The sequence below is a fragment of the Schistocerca serialis genome, chromosome 6 (genome assembly GCF_023864345.2).
Source record: "Schistocerca serialis cubense isolate TAMUIC-IGC-003099 chromosome 6, iqSchSeri2.2, whole genome shotgun sequence".
NCBI lineage: Eukaryota > Metazoa > Arthropoda > Insecta > Orthoptera > Acrididae > Schistocerca > Schistocerca serialis.
In genome coordinates, this window is record NC_064643.1 from 338623084 (window position 1) to 338646387 (window position 23304).

The window sequence follows — 23304 nt, forward strand, 5'->3', positions numbered from 1 at the left end:
TGGTAACGCTGATGATTACCACAAAATGGTTGACTGACATCCACTGTGGTGTTTATTACAGTACACCGCCTCATATTGACGGTGTCCTTTCCATCTCATCTGTTCACTGGTAACGCTGATGATTACCACAAAATGGTTGACTGACATCTCTTGTTTGAGATGGACAGAGAGTCTTGATGGGAACAGCACCTTCTGGAGATGCCCTGCACCCAAACAGTGATTGCAACATGAGGAATCAATTGAAAGGGAACACCTAGATATCTGATACCACGTCACTGTGGAAGATGAATTTATGTAGAGGTCATCAATCACGTTCGGACAGCTATTTGGAAACGCCGCACAATGCCGCAAACTTTTGCAGTTTCCATGTGTTGTGATGCCTCCCACAATTTTTTTGTCAATAAGAACCGACATCTCCCTATTTCATTCCAATAATCCTGTGTTGTGGGTGTAGCAGCATAGTTTACAAAGAACGATGTCCAGTTTTCTTTGAGAGCCAATGGATCGAGACGTGTTAATTATTTTAGCACCTCTTACAGACCTCGAAGTCATGGTGGAAAAACAAAATGTATGGCGGTATACAAAATCATAGACATATACCTGCTTCGATGTGCTACAGCAAAAAAAAAAAAAAAAAAAAAAAAAAAAAAAAAAAAAAAAAAAAAAAAAAAAAAAAAATCAATGCATCAGACTGCTAATGAAAGAACAACACAGGGGCCCTCTCTTGAAATTGATAGCCTGTGGTATATGATCCTCCTACAGTACAGATGACGAAACTTTACACTGGTCTGTGGAAGCGACTTCGATCACTGTCCACCTGACGTCAGTGGACCAGTACATGTATATTTAGTGGTATCACCACATATGGTCAATCCCAGCTCCCAGATGGTATTTATTTCCAGATATATCAGAAGACGTGTTGCGGTAATGTCTTATCGAGTTCTCAACCGGGTGACGTTAGCAGAGCTTTTATAGTTCGTAGTTTTTCTCTGTTGTATGGTACAAAATAACAAGGAGGGTGAGAGTGTTTGGGGCACAGTCATGTATGTACCCTGAGATACGCGTATCTCCATCAGACTGCAGAAGCTGTATGTAGTTTGGAGACACACCTCAATGCAGTAGCAAAATCCTCATTCTCTTTCCAGCTCCTGTATGATGTGGCGTCTTCCTAATTTTCCTGATAAGAAACACCATCGTAACTGCTCTTACTGTCTTTTCTACTACCTCATGTTACAGGAGAAAGCTTCGTTTGGCGCAGGCGTTACATACTGTACACGATTGGCTGAGCTATGACAACACATTCAGGATTTCCACCGAGTAGTCAACACACAGCCTTGTCACATTAACTCAGCTCACCTTGTTTCTCTATGGTATGCAGAATGTCTTAGATATGGTTCTCACTGAATCCACCTTAAATTGGAATGATCACATGGACAAAACTGCAGGAATGGCGGGGTAGAGAATGAGCAACAGTTACAAGATGCATAGGGACTGTCAAAAAAACCACACTGGAATTTTTCTGTATGGGATCCTTAGCATAATAAGTTCGAGAAAGGTGACTCGTTTTGAGACATGAGAGTGGCACTAATATGGTTCACCATTGGTTGTAATCATTAAAAGACGTCTCGATAGGATCCAAAGCAAGTGTGTGGCTGAATGAGTAGACTTCATTCCAGATCACAGACAGCATTTCTACCAGAAAGCGTAACCCCTTTCAGCGACTCTTGTGTGTGCCTGTAGAACCAAGACTGCTCTCGTGCAGATTGACATTAACACATTGGTTGTAATCATGTTTTAATAGCATGGTCCTTATGCGAAATGCCAGAGATAGAATTCTTCTGCACTCACCTTCAAGTGTCAGTTGTCAAAAGTGGATCTTGAAAGGAACATCATCTTACCTCCAGTTATTCCCATTTGAACTAATTGGTGAGGGTAATCTGACTGCTGAAAAAGAAAATCACTCATCATGCAAAGTGACTCTTATCATCAATTTAATTAATGAGCCTATCAATTCGATATTAATGGCGTGCCGCCTGACGGATGGAAGCGGTGGCTAGGTTACCATGGATATGATTCTTGACTTGGTGCGGCAATGAGGCGTTTGTTTTCGTCGTGGCAGTATGTTTTAACGAAATTTCAATCTCCCACCTACACATGGAGAGACGACCATAGTAATAAAATCAGTTGCTTTACCGAATTTATAAAGTGATACATAGCATTAACCTGATATTCATAACATCTCTGTGCTGTTACCTTAAGAGACTTAGTATATGGCAGGCATTTGGTTACTTTAAGGGAGTCCGAAAGTGAGGAGGCATCGCGTGACAGAGGTAGCGCTTAGCAATCCGTCCTGAGCCAAAAATGAGTTTAATATTCCAGTCCTGCGGCGCATGATGTAACAGATAATAAGCTGATTATAACAGACTTTGTTATACCTGATGAGAAAATATTTTGTAATTTTTCACAACAGATAATGATACTTTAGCCACGTGAAAAAGCATGTCTGCCCTGATTTCTTCTGTCTTCGAACATAACTCGTATAAAACGAAGAAATCTAGATTTCGTTTGAGAATTTCAGGGTGTATGGTTAACAAAATCGGTGACTCGGATAGGGTAAAATGGTTTTTTTAAACAGGGGTGTCTATGTCATGGTGGAAGTGATTAGCAGTACATTATACATCCAGGCAACAGCTGTTTGTTTCACAGTGCACCGTGGCTGGCTGCAAGGGTGGTCACGAGGAGTTGGCAACCAGAAGTAATGGATTAAGTCAACCTTAGATGGGTGGAGAGATACAAAGAATGCGCCAGCCTGTCTACTCTTGTGTGCAGTACCAGGTGATAGAGAATTGACCAGTGTGCTGGGTAGGCAGGGATGGAAATGAAAGCGTGTGCAGTGTGAGAGTAGATTCAAAATGACAGGTGTTTGCACTGGTCGTATTGATAACATCTGAATTCCTACCACTCCAATCATTACTTGATGCCCTCCATGGCTGGGGGTGGTCCACTCTGGCATACATGTGCATCCACGACTCTGGCTGTGGTCACAGCAGTAATTTTCACTATGGCACACGACAGGATATGACCACTTGAGAAAGAGAAAGAGAGAGAGAGAGAGCATGTGTTTCAACAGCACTTTCTCAGGTATCAATATCTGGCACTTTTATTCAGGGATTAGCACGACATCCACTCTGTCAGTCGCAGGATCCAAGTGGAAGTAGTGTGGTCTCTTGGACATTGGCGTGTGGTGCGGCCCAGCGAAGCGATCGGTTCAGTGCCGTGCAGTCGGTGCAAAAGATTTTTAACAGTGTAATTACATGCAGTGAATTTAGTTGATGGTATTCCTTGCATGATTAGGATTTAAAAAAGCACCACAATCGTTTAAATATTCCATACTGCCTTGTCCCCCTCAAAACATTTAAATAAACAATATACTACCCACTGCAACAGATTTCCCACCAAGTTTCTTAAATAAATAAATAAATAAACTATATTCCAAACACTACCTTGTGCCCTACAAATTGTTAAATAACCAATATTCCACACATTGCCTTGTCTACCAGAAATCAGTTGTGTCTTTTCCTCTCCAGTTCCCAGGTGGGGGAGCAGAGGAGGAGAGTTAGGGGTTTCCCAAAGGGGGAGGGATTAATTACTTGATCGATTTAATTAATTAGTTAATCAAGTTGATATCAAATGTGACTTGAATCAGCGAGGGTAGTTCCCAGAGGAGAGGGGGAAGAGGAGGGGAAGTGGGAGGAGGAGTGGAAAGTGGAGGGATGGGGGTTTCTCGGACAGATAGATTATCCCCAGGGGATCATTATCCTCTTAGCAGAACAATACTGGTAGTTTAAGGATGGATTATCTCCAGGGTGTCATAATCATTTTTGCAGAGCAATAGATTAAGGACCTGTCAGTCAAAAGAGAACAATAGGTTTGCCCCTGAATGTACACTTGTCCATGATGCAGGGGACCCACACTAACAAATGGTCCCCTTACCCCCTTTGCTCTACTACTGTCAACAGCAGCAGTCAACCTCGCTGGTGTAGTAATGGAAAGCCCTACAACAAGAAGGGAGCATGTTGCAGAGCAGACATTCCCCTCTGTCGTGATCATACAGACTATTAAGTACTATGCCCCGCCGTTTGTAATGTCCAGGGGAATATCACGAATCGCGGTGAGTTCAATGCAATTATTGTCTTTGAATAAAAGTGTCATTTCTGTTCGTCTCGCTGCATATTTCTCTCAATTACCTACTGCCCTATACTGTAGCAGTTCTTTCTATATATGCTCCAACTTTGATGGAGTTATGTTACTTGACAGTGACACATCATGTAGAAGTTACTTACGTCCTTCAGTTTTGCACACTAATATATGTTGGCAGCAACCAAAAACAAAATGAATACCGGCTGAAGACTTCTGAATTCTTCTGATACAGGTCTTGGGAGTTGATCAGCCAGCTTACAGTTGATGCATTGTATGGATTCTTGAACAACCTGCACACCTGACTCTTTTCTTGTTTCCAGATGCAAACCATTTTGGGATAGCATCGTACTACACCAGATTCATCGCGGACTGCGGTATGATTGTAAGTGATCCAATTCCAGGCTGCTGTATGGCAGAAGCGCCACCTGGTGGCCACATGTGAGCCCTCACTTTGTTCTGATCACCATTTGCAGGGAGTCGCGATGTCCGTGGCCGCCCCCTCAGTTGTTGCAGCAGGCTCGAAGCAGGTGAGACGAACTGATAAACGTAACACAAAACGTAACTTAACGCTGGGCTTGGGATGTTTCAAAATTAATATCGAGATATTAAGGCTTTGTGGTATTTATTACATTCAACTTACGATTATAAACAATACATCAAATGAAAGAGCAACTCAGATAGCTTTGTTTATACAGGGTGTTACAAAAAGGTACGGCCAAACTTTCAGGAAACATTCCTCACACACAAAGAAAGAAAATATGTTATGTGGGCCGGCCGCAGTGGTCTAGCGGTTCTGGCGCTGCAGTCCGGAACCGCGTGACTGCTACGGTCGCAGGTTCGAATCCTGCCTCGGGCATGGGTGTGTGTGATGTCCTTAGGTTATTTAGGTTTAAGTAGTTCTAAGTTCTAGGGGACTTATGACCTAAGATGCTGAGTCCCATAGTGCTCAGAGCCATTTTTTTATGTTATGTGGACATGTGTCCGGAAACGCTTACTTTCCATGTTAGAGCTCATTTTATTACTTCTCTTCAAATCACATTAATCATGAAATTGAAACACACGGCAACAGAACGTACCAGCGTAACTTCAAACACTTTGTTACAGAAAATGTTGAAAATGTCCTCCGTTAGCGAGGATACATGCATCCACCCTCCGTCGTATGGAATCCCTGATGCGCTGATGCAGCCCTGGAGAATGGCGTATTGTACCGCAGCCGTCCACAATACAAGCACGAAAAGTCTCTACATTTGGTACCGGGGTTGCGTAGACAAGAGCTTTCAAATTCCCCCATAAATGAAAGTCAAGAGGGTTGAGGTCAGGAGAGCGTGGAGGCCATGGAATTGGTCCGCCTCTACCAATCCATCGGTCACCGAATCTGTTGTTGAGAAGCGTACGAACACTTCGACTGAAATGTGCAGGAGCTCCATCGTGCATGAACCACATGTTGTGTTGTACTTGTAAAGGCACATGTTCTAGCAGCACAGGGAGAGTATCACGTATGAAATCATGATAACGTGCTCCATTGAGCGCAGGTGGAAGAACATGGGGCCCAAGCAAGACATCGCCAACAATGCCTGCCCAAACGTTCACAGAAAATCTGTGTTTATGACGTGATTGCACAATTGCGTGCGGATTTTCGTCAGCCCACACATGTTGATTGTGAAAATTTACAATTCGATCACTTTGGAATGAAGCCTCATCCGTAAAGAGAATATTTGCACTGAAACGAGGATTGACACATTATTGGATGAACCATTCGCAGTAGTGTACCCGTGGAGGCCACAGCTGCTGATAGTGCCTCCACACGCTGTACATGGTACGGAAACAACTGGTTCTCCCGTAGCACTCTCCATACAGTGAAGTGGTCAACGTTACCTTGTACAGCAGCAACTTCTCTGACGCTGACATCAGGGTTATCGTCAACTGCACGAAGAATTGCCCCGTCCATTGCAGGTGTCCTCGTCGTTCTAGGTCTTCCCCAGTCGCGAGTCATAGGCTGGAATGTTCCGTGCTCCCTAAGACACCGATCAATTGCTTCGAACATCTTCCCGTCGGGACACCTTCGTTCTGGAAATCCATCTCGATACAAACGTACCGCGCCACGGCTATTGCCCCGTGCTAATCCATACATCAAATGGGCATCTGCCAATTCTGCATTTGTAAACATTGCACTGACTGCAAAACCACGTTCGTGATGAACACTAACTTGTTGATGCTACGTACTGATGTGCTTGATAACAGTATTGTAGAGCAATGAGTCGCATATCAACACAAGCACCGAAGTCAACAATACCTTCCTTCAATTGGGCCAACTGGCGGTGAATCGAGGAAGTACAGTACATACTGACGAAACTAAAATGAGCTCTAACACGGAAATAAAGCGTTTCCGGACACATGTCCACATAACATCTTTTCTTTATTTGTGTGTTAGGAATGTTTCCTGAAAGTTTGGCCGTACCTTTTTGTAACACCCTGTATACCTGTGTGCATGTGCATGCACCATTTCCTGTGTTTGCCGATAGAAAGCGCTAGTAGCAAAGGTGGTGACTGGTGAGCAGAAAGCTTTTTGTGTTTTACCATTTGCAAGGACTGAGTCTGTTGTTACACTGCAACATGCGTTCCGTTTTTTTATTTATTTTGTTTATTTATTTATTTTACCTGATGTGATTAGGGCCATCAGGCCATCTGTTACATCAGAAGGAGGTTCCACACGTGGAGTACCTTTTGTACATCATAGTTACCTAAGAAATAACAATTTTAATATGACAAATAGTATTAAAATTATATGAGTGTCTACAGTGACGTTGTGAGTAAATAAAACTGACTATGAACTAATAATGTTAATACTGGCAGTACTTGTAGTACTGATGCTGCTCCCACTAATAGTGATAGTAGTAGTAGTAGTAATTACAATAATAACAATGATGATAGTAGCAGATATAAAAAAAATTATTGCTTCACGAAATAGGTGTTTTCTGATATAGCGAGTTCTAGGGAAGGAAATTTAAGGAGACTGCACCAATTAAGAATATTGGGAAATGAGAGACGTCTGGATGGAATGAAGGATGTGTAAGTGTAACAAGTCCACACAGGCAAAATGATAGTCATTACTCTTGCATTAGTAGAAAAGTCATTAACTGCCTTCTGAAGCTAAGGATGTTATTCAGTTCTCTAATATAATGCGGGAGGTTATTCCAGAACAGTGTTTGTACTATTGAGAAGGACTAAAGTGGCTGAACAATGGAGTGGGACAGAAAGGATTTTACTCTGACGTGAACAGATGTTTTTGTCTTGTTGTTCAAACAAGAGCGTAAAGGCCGAGGACAGATATGACGACTGTGTATGTTGCTAAGACGGTATAGAAGATGGAGGGTATGAAAATCTCTGTACTTGTATGCAAATACCCAGGATAGCTGTAGATACGATGGTGAACATCACAGACACAACGAACACAGGCACTCATAACCTGTTCCAAGGTAGTGTGATGCTTTATGAGAAAGATTTTGCATATTAATATTGCTGCAATGAATAACTGCAAGTATAAATGTTTGTAGAAGTTTCTTTTTCAGATCAAGAAGGAATAGCTTTTTATAGTTAGTTTTGTAGGGCATAGAGAGATGCTGATGCCTTCTTACACACTGCGGTTAAATGCTTCGTCAAATTTAAATTTTCACCTGTTATTACACCTAGAATCTCTGCTGGAGGACGAAGTTGATATTTGTTCCATTTATGATTAAATATGTTAGGGATTCCCAGTATTTCGGGCTAATGAGCCTGGAATGACCAACCGGTACCGACTGGATTTAGGATAGATCGAGCTATAACCTTATATTCTTCGCCCATTTTTATAGTACATACATGTCGGTATTGAGGTTCTCGGTAGCAGTCTTCATGTTTAGATACGACTAGAAGTCATCAGCGTACATGTGGCATTTGCAGTAGGACAAAACTGCTAACACATCACTGATATGCAATGAGGCTTATATTACGTGCCTCCAATTACGATTTTTTTTTTTTTTTTTTTTTTTTTTTTTTTTTTTTTTTTTTTTTTTTTTTTTTGTCATCAGTCTACTGACTGGTTTGATGCGGCCCGCCACGAATTCCTTTCCTGTGCTAACCTCTTCATCTCAGAGTAGCACTTGCAACCTACGTCCTCAATTATTTGCTTGACGTATTCCAATCTCTGTCTTCCTCTACAGTTTTTGCCCTCTACAGCTCCCTCTAGTACCATGGAAGTCATTCCCTCATGTCTTAGCAGATGTCCTATCATCCTGTCCCTTCTCCTTATCAGTGTTTTCCACATATTCCTTTCCTCTCCGATTCTGCGTAGAACCTCCTCATTCCTTACCTTATCAGTCCACCTAATTTTCAACATTCGCCTGTAGCACCACATCTCAAATGCTTCGATTCTCTTCTGTTCCGGTTTTTCCACAGTCCATGTTTCACTACCATACAATGCTGTACTCCAGACGTACATCCTCAGAAATTTCTTCCTCAAATTAAGGCCGGTATTTGATGTTAGTAGACTTCTCTTGGTCAGAAATGCCTTTTTTGCCATAGCGAGTCTGCTTTTAATGTCCTCCTTGCTCCGTCCGTCATTGGTTATTTTACTGCCTAGGTAGCAGAATTCCTTAACTTCATTGACTTCGTGACCATCAATCCTGATGTTAAGTTTCTCGCTGTTCTCATTTCTACTACTTCTCATTACCTTCGTCTTTCTCCGATTTACTCTCAAACCATACTGTGTACTCATTAGACTGTTCATTCCGTTCAGCAGATCATTTAATTCTTCTTCACTTCCACTCAGGATAGCAATGTCATCAGCTAATCGTATCATTGATATCTTTTCACCTTGTATTTTAATTCCACTCCTGAACCTTTCTTTTATTTCCATCATTGCTTCCTCGATGTACAGGTTGAAGAGTAGGGGTGAAAGGCTACAGCCTTGTCTTACACCCTTCTTAATACGAGCACTTCGTTCTTGATCGTCCACTCTTATTATTCCCTCTTGGTTGTTGTACATATTGTATATGACCCGTCTCTCCCTATAGCTTACCCCTACTTTTTTCAGAATCTCGAACAGCTTGCACCATTTTATATTGTCGAACGCTTTTTCCAGGTCGACAAATCCTATGAAAGTGTCTTGATTTTTCTTTAGCCTTGCTTCCATTATTAGCCGTAACGTCAGAATTGCCTCTCTCGTCCCTTTACTTTTCCTAAAGCCAAACTGATCGTCACCTAGCGCATTCTCAATTTTCTTTTCCATTCTTCTGAATATTATCCTTGTAAGCAGCTTCGATGGATGAGCTGTTAAGCTGATTGTGCGATAATTCTCGCACTTGTCAGCTCTTGCCGTCTTCGGAATTGTGTGGATGATGCTTTTCCGAAAGTCAGATGGTATGTCGCCAGACTCATATATTCTACACACCAACGTGAATAGTCGTTTTGTTGCCACTTCCCCCAATGATTTTAGAAATTCTGATGGAATGTTATCTATCCCTTCTGCCTTATTTGACCGTAAGTCCTCCAAAGCTCTTTTAAATTCCGATTCTAATACTGGATTCCCTATCTCTTCTAAATCGACTCCTGTTTCTTCTTCTATCACATCAGACAAATCTTCACCCTCATAGAGGCTTTCAATGTATTCTTTCCACCTATCTGCTCTCTCCTCTGCATTTAACAGTGGAATTCCCGTTGCACTCTTAATGTTATCACCGTTGCTTTTAATGTCACCAAAGGTTGTTTTGACTTTCCTGTATGCTGAGTCTGTCCTTCCGACAATCATATCTTTTTCGATGTCTTCACATTTTTCCTGCAGCCATTTCGTCTTAGCTTCCCTGCACTTCCTATTTATTTCATTCCTCAGCGACTTGTATTTCTGTATTCCTGATTTTCCCGGAACATGTTTGTACTTCCTCCTTTCATCAATCAACTGAAGTATTTCTTCTGTTACCCATGGCTTCTTCGCAGCTACCTTCTTTGTACCTATGTTTTCCTTCCCAACTTCTGTGATGGCCCTTTTTAGAGATGTCCATTCCTCTTCAACTGTACTGCCTACTGCGCTATTCCATATTGCTGTATCTATAGCGTTAGAGAATTTCAAACGTATCTCGTCATTCCTTAGTACTTACGACTTTATGGTACTGGAAATGACGCACTACTGGCGAGACATTAGATATAAGCGAAAGCATTGAACTGCACTTTTCGAGAAATTTAGACTGGTAAGTCTGGCAAGCAAAATGTCGAAGTCGACAGTGTCAAAGGCTTTACTGATGTCTAAAAAGCACATGATAGTCGCCTCTTATGCATCCACGGCAAGTTTCCGGTCATCTGTAACCTTTGTTAATGCAGATGTCATGTTGCAGTGTTTACGGAAACCTGATTGGTATTCGTCTAGTAGGTTATTTGTTGTTAGGTAGTTTGTTATCTGGTCATGGAATAAATGTTCTAAGAACTTGGACAATGTAGGAAGAATGCAGATATGTCGGTAATCAGAGGGTCCTGTGGCAACGTGCTTTCTTGATAGTGGCTTAAGTGGCCCCTGTCCGCAGCTCGTGGTCGTGCAGTAGCGTTCTCGCTTCCCACGCCCGGGTTCCCGGGCTCGATTCCCGGCGGGGTCAGGGATTTTCTCTGCCTCGTGATGACTGGGTGTTGTGTGATGTCCTTAGGTTAGTTAGGTTTAAGTAGTTCTAAGTTCTAGGGGACTGATGACCATAGCTGTTAAGTCCCATAGTGCTCAGAGCCATTTGAACCATTTAACTGGCCCCTGTTTCCAGGCCTCAGGGAAAACACTTTTCGTTAAGGAGTGGTTAAAGATATCTATTATAATGGGCAGTAGTGGTTCAATAATAAGCTTAGCATTTGAATTGTGATGCCATTACGTCCAGTAGATGCAGATCTGATTCGCATGATGGCTGTTTTAATGGTATTTGCAAGTAACATGCTTTAGACTGAATCTTTCATGGCTACAGTCGTTTTCTCCCTTGAAGTAATCAATGAGTCTCTGTTCCGTTTCTGTTTCAGTTGTGGCTGTAGATAACATGAAGTTCCAGTTCAGATCTTTGGCTGGGCAATGGCGTCAGCTGCAGCTTTTACATTGCCTATACCAAAACCAGGCAGATTTCCCACAGGAGAGATGGCCTATTTCTGTTGTCGGTTGATGTATGGGCATGTCTGAGCTTTGCAGTTCTCACAGCTTGTAAGCAAAATGATTTTCAAACATGGGGCACAGTTTGTATGCCTGATGTGCAGTGTCTCTGAGATTCATGAGCTGTTTTAGTTCTTCGTTTAGCCAAGGTGCAGGTTTACTTCTTACTTTTCTGACTTTAGGGAAGCATATTTGTTAGTGTCACCAGTTGTAATTATATGCTCATGTATTGACTCGGGACTTAAAGAACAGTTTACAAGCAGATAAATCCTCCTATTTTCGGCGGTTTGGAGAGGACTCACATCAGGTACTTTCTGTTAAAGGATTTGATCACTGTGAACATATACTTGCTCCATTAAGTTTTTGTCATGCAGTCTCATAAATTCCAAGTCGTCTTCTGATATTTCGGCAGTGTATCGTTCGGCCACCTTCAAAGTGAGCTGAATGACTGATGCTCCAATTCTTTTCTCTTTATTGTTATTTCATTCCCCAGCGCCCCATATGGACTGCGATGTGGGTTGTCAGCGGTACAGGCAACCCGCTCTTCACAATGAGATATACAGTGGATGACTTTTTTCACGATGACTTTTTGCACTGTTAGTTAAAACAGTAATAATGAAAGGTAAAATGAAACACAATAAGCGCACATTTAAAACATATTGCCGAAACACTTATGTGTAAATGTAGCACTTGCCTGTCACTAGAAATTGGAAAAACCTTCCAGGGGTAGGCGGTCAGTTGTTGAAGGACGAAAGGGTGGTGGGTGAAGAGGGTAGGAATAAGTGAGTATAAAGATGGAGGACTGCAGCAATGGGGTAGTAGGCTGTTGGGACAGAAGAAGGTATCTGTTGGGAAAAGTGGGTGCGGAAAGAAAGGCAGGAGGGAAGAAAAGCGGATTGAGGATATGGGGGAGAGAGAAGAAGCCCTGTAAAATGAATGGGTGGGGTGGACCTATAGCCGGTAGGAAGGGTAAGTGCCAAGGCAGAGCTCCTGATCAGGGAGGTGGATATGCTTGGAGTTCCTTTGGGAGAGCATGTGGAGGGTGTGAAAGTGGAGGGTTTGTGGAATGTGTTGGTAAAGGCACAGCAGCGTAAGATGACTGGTAAATAGAGGAGAAACGATAGGATTATTGTTTATGGATGGAATTCAGATGGCTTAAAAATCCTTGTAATTCGTCTTCACCATAGGGGGATACAATAAATGTGTCATCAACATACCTCTAAAATACTGTGGACCTCATGCTATCAGATTCCAGCGGCTTCTCCTCGAAGCCCTCCAAAAACAAGTTGGCCATCAATGGCGATAAGGGACTACTAATGGCGACACTGTCAGTCTGTTCAAAAAATTTGTTGTTAAATAAAAGATATGTCGATGTCATGACATGTTTAAAGAAAGATTAAATCTCTGTATCAAAGGTTTCGTTAATTAGAGATAATGATCCTGAACGACGCTAAGTGTTTGGTACAGCCATAGGGTGGAGAGCCAATGTCACTCACTATCGAACACACAGGAATATCTTTCTTATGGATCTTTGGAAGTCCATAAAGAAACAATACACTTATATGTATTATATGTAACATCAAAAGTGGCAGGTGACACGAGCTCTGTGGTCCACAGGTGGCCCAAACGAGTTAAGAAAACACTTGTGTGTGGTCAATTTGGTATCAAACAGGTTGATCATAGTAAAGTACTTAAGAGTGGCATTATGTGTACTGGCTGTTGTAATGTAATTAAAGCACATCCCAGTTGATTTCATTTCCAGACAGCTAAACTGATGGCAGTTACCCTTTAAAAAATACTTAATAACTTATTATGGGGTCTCTAAAGGGAACAGAGCTAATATTTTACCACCACTCTCTATCATTTGTAATAATATGCTCATTATACACTCCTGGAAATTGAAATAAGAACACCGTGAATTCATTGTCCCAGGAAGGGGAAACTTTATTGACACATTCCTGGGGTCAGATACATCACATGATCACACTGACAGAACCACAGGCACATAGACACAGGCAACAGAGCATGCACAATGTCGGCACTAGTACAGTGTATATCCACCTTTCGCAGCAATGCAGGCTGCTATTCTCCCATGGAGACGATCATAGAGATGCTGGATGTAGTCCTGTGGAACGGCTTGCCATGCCATTTCCACCTGGCGCCTCAGTTGGACCAGCGTTCGTGCTGGACGTGCAGACCGCGTGAGACGATGCTTCATCCAGTCCCAAACATGCTCAATGGGGGACAGATCCGGAGATCTTGCTGGCCAGGGTAGTTGACTTACACCTTCTAGAGCACGTTGGGTGGCACGGGATACGTGCGGACGTGCATTGTCCTGTTGGAACAGCAAGTTCCCTTGCCGGTCTAGGAATGGTAGAACGATGGGTTCGATGACGGTTTGGATGTACCGTGCACTATTCAGTGTCCCCTCGACGATCATCAGTGGTGTACGGCCAGTGTAGGAGATCGCTCCCCACACCATGATGCCGGGTGTTGGCCCTGTGTGCCTCGGTCGTATGCAGTCCTGATTGTGGCGCTCACCTGCACGGCGCCAAACACGCATACGACCATCATTGGCACCAAGGCAGAAGCGACTCTCATCGCTGAAGACGACACGTCTCCATTCGTCCCTCCATTCACGCCTGTCGCGACACCACTGGAGGCGGGCTGCACGATGTTGGGGCGTGAGCGGAAGACGGCCTAACGGTGTGCGCGACCATAGCCCAGCTTCATGGAGACGGTTGCGAATGGTCCTCGCCGATACTCCAGGAGCAACAGTGTCCCTAATTTGCTGGGAAGTGGCGGTGCGGTCCCCTACGGCACTGCATAGGATCCTACGGTCTTGGCGTGCATCCGTGTGTCGCTGCGGTCCGGTCCCAGGTCGACGGGCACGTGCACCTTCCGCCGACCACTGGCGACAACATCGATGTACTGTGGAGACCTCACGCCCCACGTGTTGAGCAATTCGGCGGTACGTCCACCCGGCCTCCCGCATGCCCACTATACGCCCTCGCTCAAAGTCCGTCAACAGCACATACGGTTCACGTCCACGCTGTCGCGGCATGCTACCAGTGTTAAAGACTGTGATGGAGCTCCGTACGCCACGGCAAACTGGCTGACACTGACGGCGGCGGTGCACAAATGCTGCGCAGCTAGCGCCATTCGACGGCCAACACCGCGGTTCCTGGTGTGTCCGCTGTGCCGTGCGTGTGATCATTGCTTGTACAGCCCTCTCGCAGTGTCCGGAGCAAGTATGGTGGGTCTGACACACCGGTGTCAATGTGTTCTTTTTTCCATTTCCAGGAGTGTATTAATGATAATCTTAAGGTTGTTTTCCTGAGTATTAGCTATTAATGAATGGATTGCTGGTGGGATGCTTCAGTTAACAGGTGATGTGTGACCAGCCTGTTGTGTCGAGCAACCAATGACGGAAGACAATATCTGCTGTGTGCAAAGCCACAGCCTGGCCAGACTCATCCAGGTACTTCGCAGCAATGGCTCTGATCGTCATCACTTACACTCATGTTCAATGTTTTTTGAGTGACCTTCTAGCAGCTCACGAAGTGTCTCATATTGGCTGTAACAAGCGACCTCGGGTAGTTGTTAGCACATTAGACTCGCATTCCCGAGACTGCCAGTTAAAATCCGCGTTGGGCCATCCAGATTTTGGTTTTCTGTGATTTCCCTAAATGTCTTCAGGCAAATACCATGATGATTCATTAGAAGAGAGCATGACCGATTTCCTTTCCCATCGTTGAAACAATCAGAGTTTGTACTCCGCATCTAATGACCTCGATTTCGGCGGGATGTTAAACTCTAATCTTCCTTCATTTTCCGTTTCAAATGGTTCAAATGGCTCTGAGCATATGGGACTTAACAATTATGGTCATCAGTCCCCTAGAACTTAGAACTACTTAAACCTAACTAACCTAAGGACATCACGCAACACCCAGCCATCACGAGGCAGAGAAAATCCCTGACCCCGCCGGGAATCGAACCCGGGAAGCCGGGCGTTGGAAGCGAGAACGCTACCGCACGACCACGAGATGCGGGCTTTTCCGTTTCATTTCACATGTAGCAGCAAAGGTTCCAAAGTGCGAATTGACGAGGGCATCCCAGCTCTTTTCTTCAAGCGTTATTTTGAAAATGGTTTGTCTGGTACTTCGTCCAGTCAAATTACTTAACAGTAAGGACACACTTTTATCGGAAATGTTACCACTAAAAGGATTCCAGAGGAACACTTAGTTTGCCAACAAAATCCATATTCAAGTAGGTCGTTAGTTTACTGTTCTTTAGGCAGAGCTCAGACTTATCAGTTACGAACTATCGGTGACCGTGCAGACGAAACAAATGAGAGGCGCACCCCCCCCCCCCCCCTTCTCGCTCCGAACTCCAACGGCGTGCAGACATTCTCCTCTGGATCGTCATTGCCTTCTAAGATGAATTCTCTCTTGTGTATTCAGTCCTGCCCAATTATGGAGACACTATAATATGGGGACAGAAGCTGTCAACAGCATTAAATTATTGGGGTTACAGTTTGATAATAAACACAAATGGGCAGTATATGACAGGATAACTAACAATTTATTTTCAGTATGAATGTTGTCGTTGGTGGAATGATGATCTAGCATACTGTAATTGCATTCATTCCATAAAATTAAGCACATTGGACAAACAAATCGCCATCCCCAGAAGGAATCATGGTAATACCATGCAAAACCGCCTCAAATCTTGAGAAGCGACTTAATTCGGTAAGGAAAAGACCCCTCGATAGTCGACTAAAACCACTCACCGATGATTAGATTTCGTCGAGTTACGAATTGCAGGGCTCTTATTGCTGTATTTCACGCACTGTTCTAAATAGGTTTAGACGTTTTGTATGAAAGCATTAGATTGGTGTAGTAGTTCGTAGCGTTTCTATTTTGCATGTTGGTACTCCGGTTGCGTTGCGTTTATTTATCGATTGTCATTTTTTTTATTTCTAGTTCACTGTTGCTATTTGAGTCTACATATTGCCATTTTCTCATTTGGACATTGTGAATGGAGCTGTGGACGGTAGAAAATGGAGAACCAAGGGGAGAAATCCGATGATTTCTGACATATTCTTCTATTTGAGTTCAATGGAGGGGTGACAACAGTGGAGATAGCCAGAAACATATGCGCCGTGTAGTGGATAATGTCGTTGGACAGAACACAGCAAGAAGATGGTTTCCCGTTTTAAGGAAGATCGTTTTGACATTGGTTACCGTCCACGTTCAGGAATACCTTCCGGTATTTATGAAGATGACTTAAACTCATTAATCCACAACGATCCACGTCAGTGTGCTCGCGAGCTGCCAAACGTTGTGAACTGTGATTATTTCACCATCGTGTGACTTTGCATGCACTGGAGAATGTTCAAAAATCGGGTGTGTGGTTATCATTGGCTCTTAGCCAAAATCACAAAAATCAGCCCTATGTCCATCTCTATTTGTTCGTCATCCATGGCTCGTGAACAGCAGCACCAACCATTCCTATCGTGTGCCGTTACTGGTGACGAGAAATGGTGTCTTTATGCTGACATAAGGAAAAAAGCAGCAACACCCAGTACAAAAGACTGTGTGCCTGCACAAAAGATAACATGATGCATCGGTTCCACGCCCACACCAACGTGATGGTCAATACACAAAAGGTCAAAGGTCTACTGTCATCTCTGCATATTTGTTAGTTTTCACTAAGTGAGGTCTCTCAGGATGCGATGTTTGCGTACGTCTGGTTACGATTAACCATTAATATATATATATATATATATATATATATATATATATATATATATATATATATATATGCGTTCATCGTGAGATGGATTTGGTCGAAAGTTGAACGAAGGTTATAAGGAAAAACGTGCCAAGGCAAGAGCCAAGGGGAAAAATTTGCGATAGTTAGGTCTGGTTGTAAGAGCCGTAGCGGTTTTCTTGCTGACTGCAACATATCATGCAAGGGTAGATTTTGTTAGTAGTGTGTGTCATGCAGGCGGATACTTTTGACGTTGCGGAGCGATGTTTCTCGGCGGATGAAGTTGGGTACCGGTGTTCGCTTCTCGGTCAACACCAGCATATCTGTAGCAGTTGGGTTCATCATCGGGTAGTGTTCGATAGGTCATATAGCGGATCACAGCGTAGGCTCTGAGCACTATGGGACTCAACTTCTGAGGTCATCAGTCACCTAGAACTTAGAACTACTTAAACCTAACTAACCTAAGGACATCACACACATCCATGCCCGAGGCAGGATTCGAACCTGCGACCGTAGCGGTCGCGCGGTTCCAGACTGTAGCGCCTAGAACCGCTCGGCCACACCGGCCGGCCACAGTGTAGGGTAGCGTTGGCGGATTGTTTGTGCGTTATTGTGCGAGCTTGTCGGCTTCCCTGCTGTAGCAAGTTGGCCGACTGTGATAGTAGCTGGAATATCCAGTCAGTGTTGCTGATGTGGATGGGCTTATCGACGTTGTCGCTTGTGAATGTATGTTATCTCGCCATAGGTGGTTACGCCCCAGCTATCAGTGTCTTTGGCCGCTTATGCTTCCACCTATGGTTGTGATCATAGCTTCCCAGAGTAGGGATGAAAGGATTGATCGGGTGTCTAGAGTTCCTGTGCAGTCGTGTGGCGAGTTTTTTGAACGCTTCCTTGAGGGTTTCAAGGCGGTATTCATTGCGAAGATACACGGTCCAGGTGTAGCGTGGAGCGTTGCTGATGATGCGTAGCACTTTGTTCTGTATGATCTGCAGGCGGCGCAGGCGTGTAGTCGCTGTATTTCCCTAGACGGGAGCTGCTTACATCATAAGAGGTCAATGACTGGTGGAACAGCGACGGTGTGATGTACTACGAATTGTTTGCTCAAGGTGTAACCATCATTAGTCCGGCGCCTCGTGGCTTCTACGGTCGCAGGTTCGAATCCTTCCTCGGGCACGGACGTATGTGATGTGCTTAGGTTAGTTAGGTTTAAGTAGTTCTAAGTCTAGGGGACTGATGACCTCAGATGTTAAGTCCCATAACCATCACTGCTGGCATTTGTCGTCAACAACTGAGACGTCTTATAGACGCAGTCCTAGAACATCGACCAGGAAGACTGCGTGAAGCTATACTACTCCACGATAACGCCCACACGCAGCCTGCTAGATTGAAAAAAAAGAGCGTTGTACAGGTGTTTTGGGAAGTCATTCCACGCCCACTTTATTAACCTGACCTTGAACCCTCGGATTTTCATGTTTTCCTGCCTCTTTCGTACAACAATGAAGTTGCTTTCCGGATGAAAATGCGCTCCGAACTTGGTTCGAAGACGTCTTCACCTCAAAACTATGTGATTTGTACAGTCACGAATGGAAAAGTTGCCCCAGCGTTAGCAGGCTGTTGTAAGTAGTGAAAGAGAATATATTATAGATGACTAAACCCTCTGTTGTGTGTATGTGTTGTGTTTATTGAATTTACGGAAAAACGCTACGAACTCATGCACCAACTCAATAAGATCGGGTGATTTAGCCGGTCAGTCTCGGTGAAAACCAGGAACATACGCGTTCAGCCCTGGGAACACGGCTGTTGTCATTTTGATGGATGGCAGTGTTCACACCATACTCATCGTCGAGGTGCAGAGGAAAGGACAATACTTGATCACTCAGAATGTTGTAGAGTTCACGGCTGAATGGGTGCGCACAAGTCACTGTACAAAAAACTCCACCACAACATCACAGAATCACCTCCGGACTCAACCACAACCTACACACACTGCGGATTAAACGCCTCATTGGCTGTATGTACACTTAGAGACTTTGCAGCATTAGGAAAGAGAAAAAATCGCGACTGGTCGAGCCACACAGCGCGCTACTGCTTCGTTTCTGTGTTGTTTGCCGTTCTGTGAAATGAGCTTTCGCTAAGTACCCTACTTCCAAATGTCCCTTGCATGCAGATCCTGCAGGCGCCACGAGCAGCGCTTTGAAAATCTCCACCAATGAAGAACCTCCAGGCCGCCGACTTACGAAGATCGCCAGGATGATGCTAAGAGCGGCGGGCACCTGGGCACCAATCTTCAAGATAACTTCTAGTCGTTAGTTGGTGCCAAACATTTCGCTGAATTGTTGATAGTTAGCTCTACCGGCAAACATTCAGTGTAAAGTCCGTGCATAATACAGTGAGCGGCGATCAGTGACCAATGTTCTGCCAAAGCGCTGGGCGAGATCGTTCGTTTGTTCGGAAGGGGAAACCAACATCGTTTGTTCGCTTTCGGTAGGTTGGCGACACACTGCGATGACACAATCGAGGAGCACGCCCAGTGATCTTTCTCAAACGATTTTACAGAAACCACTCGGAAAAAAATCATGTTTGAATTACTTATAGCTTCATATGTCAGCTTCGTCATGAGACCCTCATTTCCTTAAGGGTTGTGGTTATCATGATATTTGCATTTAAGTAAGACACTATGCAAAATTCCAAAACGTTTGAAATGAAAAATACGGGTCGCTACGATTTTGCTTTTAATGCGTATTACAGAATATGTTGCTGCGTATGAAATTTAGCTAAGGTATGGTATTTTTCCTTACATTTGGTTGCAGGTTCCTATCTGTCACCAATTCGAGAAGACTTATTGTATGTGGCATGCTCATATACTATCGCGCGCGGCAACTGTAAAGACAGGATGAAATGTCCACAACATTTCTTATAATTCACAAACGGTTTGAGATATCGAAATGAGATTTTGGTAAATGATAGCACGCACAGAGGAGAGAATTTAGCCATGTGGTTATTACGCGAGACTTCATTATCTACCACGTTATTCCAGTAACTGCAGACTTTTTTGATGAAAAAATGAAATTTTAAGGGCCATCGATAGCTGGTGAAACGAGGAAAGCTGTGGGTTTTGAAACAACTTAAGTGAAGACATTGCGAACAATTTTAATAAACATTTTTGGAACAGCAAAAGAAAAATGTTTAAAAAATTTTTCTTTTTAAAATTCAGTCTTGATCGCACCACGTATGCTACAAGAACATAGGTAACCGGTTTCGGTCATATCACATGACCATCGTCAGACCTGTAATTTAATTTAGAAAGTGATAGAAACCTTACTAGATTGACAATAAAATATGAAAAATGCTTATAAGGATAAAATACAATAAGACTTGTTATACCCATGGCATCTTTCGAAGATGGTAGGTGGAGCACTCTTCTCAGCTGCTGTGATGTCAACCAGTTGACATCACAGCAGCTGAGAAGAGTGCTCCACCTACCATCTTCGAAGGATGATGATGGTCATGTGATATGACCGAAACCGGTCACTTATGTTCTTGTAGCATACGTGGTGCGATCAAGACTCAATTTTAAAAAGAAAAATTTTTTGAAGACGTTACGATTTCATTTTTGTACCGAAGATGCGCTTTTTCATAAGCTATCGGCGTTACTTGTCCTCAGTTCCTCACTTAATAATCTTAATAAAGCAGTGTTTCAGCATTCTCTCGTAACTGCATCCACACAATTTGTTAGTAACGTGACATTGTGTAAAGTCAGCTTTATTTTGTCAAAAGGAGCTACATTTTTAACATTGGAACAAAGAGAATGAAGCTTTTAAACCAAATTCGCCACTGATGACGCTTCTATGATTGTTGCAAATGGTTAACAAGTCAGGCGAAAATAAATAGCTACTTTCGTTGTATTTTCAGCGTAGTTTCTTTAAGATAATAACCAAAGCAGAGATGGCAGTAGATCTCTTTGGATAGTCACCATGTAAGTGTGGGCATGGAGGGGTCCAATTAATAATTATGAAAAATACGAGTGTAGGCTTCAGTTTAGAACTGCACTTCCCCTCCAGCCCTCAGCATTTCCCCTACACCATGTTGACCACCTGTTGGCAGTCCTCACCACTATCACTCTCTCCACACTTTCCCTTCCAGTTGTGCATCTACTGGCTACATTATTCTGCATACACTCTATGTGGATGCACGCCCATGTCAGGCCACTACTTATTGCTGGCCACAGCTGCCACAGATTGTCAATACAAGTTGAGTGAATTATATTTATTTAAAGTACACTTGTGTCAACTAATCTTATGCTGGCCTGCTCATATTCCTACGTCATCACGTCCTTTGGCCACCTTCCGGGCATTTATCATTAGCAACGAGGACATAACATTTGTCTCCCCAAACATATAGGCTGCTGACTCACAAGATAATAAACTGTTTGAGATAAACTTACATTCACTGACAGTGGCATTCCTGTTGGATTTCAGACCCACTGTAATTGTCAAGATATGACTCTCTTCCTTACACTCTGTCTTCAGGCCACAAGTGGCCCATCGGGACCATTCGACCGCCGTGTCATCCTCAGCGGAGGATCTGGATAGGAGGGGTATGTGGTCAGCACACCGCTCTCCCGGTCGTTATTATGGTTTTGATGGCCGGAGACGCTACTATTCGATCGAGTAGCTCCTCAATTGGCATCACGAGGCAGAGTGCTCCCCGAAAAATGGCAACAGCGCATGGCGGCCACGCCAGACAGCACTTAACTTTGGTGATCTGACAGAAACTGGTGTATCCACTGTGTCAAGGCCGTTGCCACTCTCTTTTGTGGATCCTTTTATGACCATTGTTCTTTCACCCTGTTCCATGACTTCGAGAGGTACACCATTCCTCGTAGTCACACACAGTCTTTGCTGTTACACCCTTTACTCTGTAACTTCATTACAGTGTAGTCATGGGGACATCATTCTCTCACTTCTCCATGTTTAGCCATCTAACAACGCTGATCCCATACAACCAACTGGCACATACACTCCACTTCATTTTTATGGCTTACATCAACAGTGGAAGATAATGTGACCATGCGGTACCACAAATACAACATCACAGAACCGCAAACCAACCGTTGTGCTCATTTAAGGGATTGGTTTTATTTTTGTCCAGTGATCGGACAGATCAGATACTGAAGTGACTTCTTCACTCAAGATCATAAGAATACAATGTGAATTTTCTTCATATGAATTAAAGGTCTTTGTGTTGATGCCAGTTCAATGACATCTATTTGTTAACTGCTGCTTCTCAGTACATACTGAAGTGACAAAAGTTATGGGATACATCCTAATACCATGTCGGACATCCTTTTGCCCAGTGAAGCGTAGCAACTCGATTTCACGTGGACCCAAAAAGCCACGTGGACCCAAAAAGCCATTGGAAGTCTTGTGCAGAAATACTGAGCCATGCTGTCCCTATAGTCGTTTATAATTGCAAAATTGTTACCTAAGCAGGATTTTGTGATGAACTGACCGGTTGATCACGTCCCATAAATGTTCGATGGGATTTATGTCGGGGGATTTGGGTGGCCAAGTCGTTTGCTCGAATGATCTTCAAATCAGTCGTGAGCATTTGGGGGCCACTTACATGTTCTGGATCATTATGTCCATGAATGGCTGCAAATGTTCTCTAAGTTGCCAAACTAACCATTTCCAGTCAATGATCGATTCAGGTGGAGCAGAGGACACAGCCTACAACCTTTATGGATCCAGCCTTGTTGAAAACTTGGTTGCATGGCTTCATGGGGTTTGCACTGCACTTGAACCGTACCATCAGCTCCTACCAACTGAAATCGGGACACACATACCAGACCACGGTTTTCCAGTCGTCTAGAGTCCAACCGATATGGTCACCAGCCCAGGAGAGGCGCAGCAGGCGATGTCGTGCTGTTAGCAAAGTCAGTCGGGTCGGTCGTCTTCTGCCATAGCCCATTAACGCCAAATTTCGCAGCACTGTCTTAACGGATACGTTCATCACATATCCCACATTGATTTCTGCGGTTCTTTCACGCAGTTTTGCATGTCTATTAGCCATGAGAACTCAAGGCAAATGCTACTGCTCTCGGTCGTTAAATGAAGGCCGTCAGTTTCTGCGTTGTCCGTAGTGAGAGGTATTGTCCGAAATGTGGTATTCTCGACACACTC

At 43.7% G+C, this 23304-nt stretch overlaps 1 protein-coding gene across 1 annotated transcript in view; it reads left to right on the top strand.

The window, feature by feature from the left end:
• The window catches only part of LOC126484861 (ureidoglycolate dehydrogenase (NAD(+))-like), a 99014-nt gene that overhangs the window by 16110 nt on the left and 59600 nt on the right, over positions 1-23304 (top strand). The window contains exons 3-4 of the mRNA XM_050108456.1: positions 4521-4582; positions 4674-4727. Coding sequence (XP_049964413.1) covers positions 4521-4582; positions 4674-4727 — 116 coding nt within the window. The remainder of the gene's footprint in view (positions 1-4520; positions 4583-4673; positions 4728-23304) is intronic.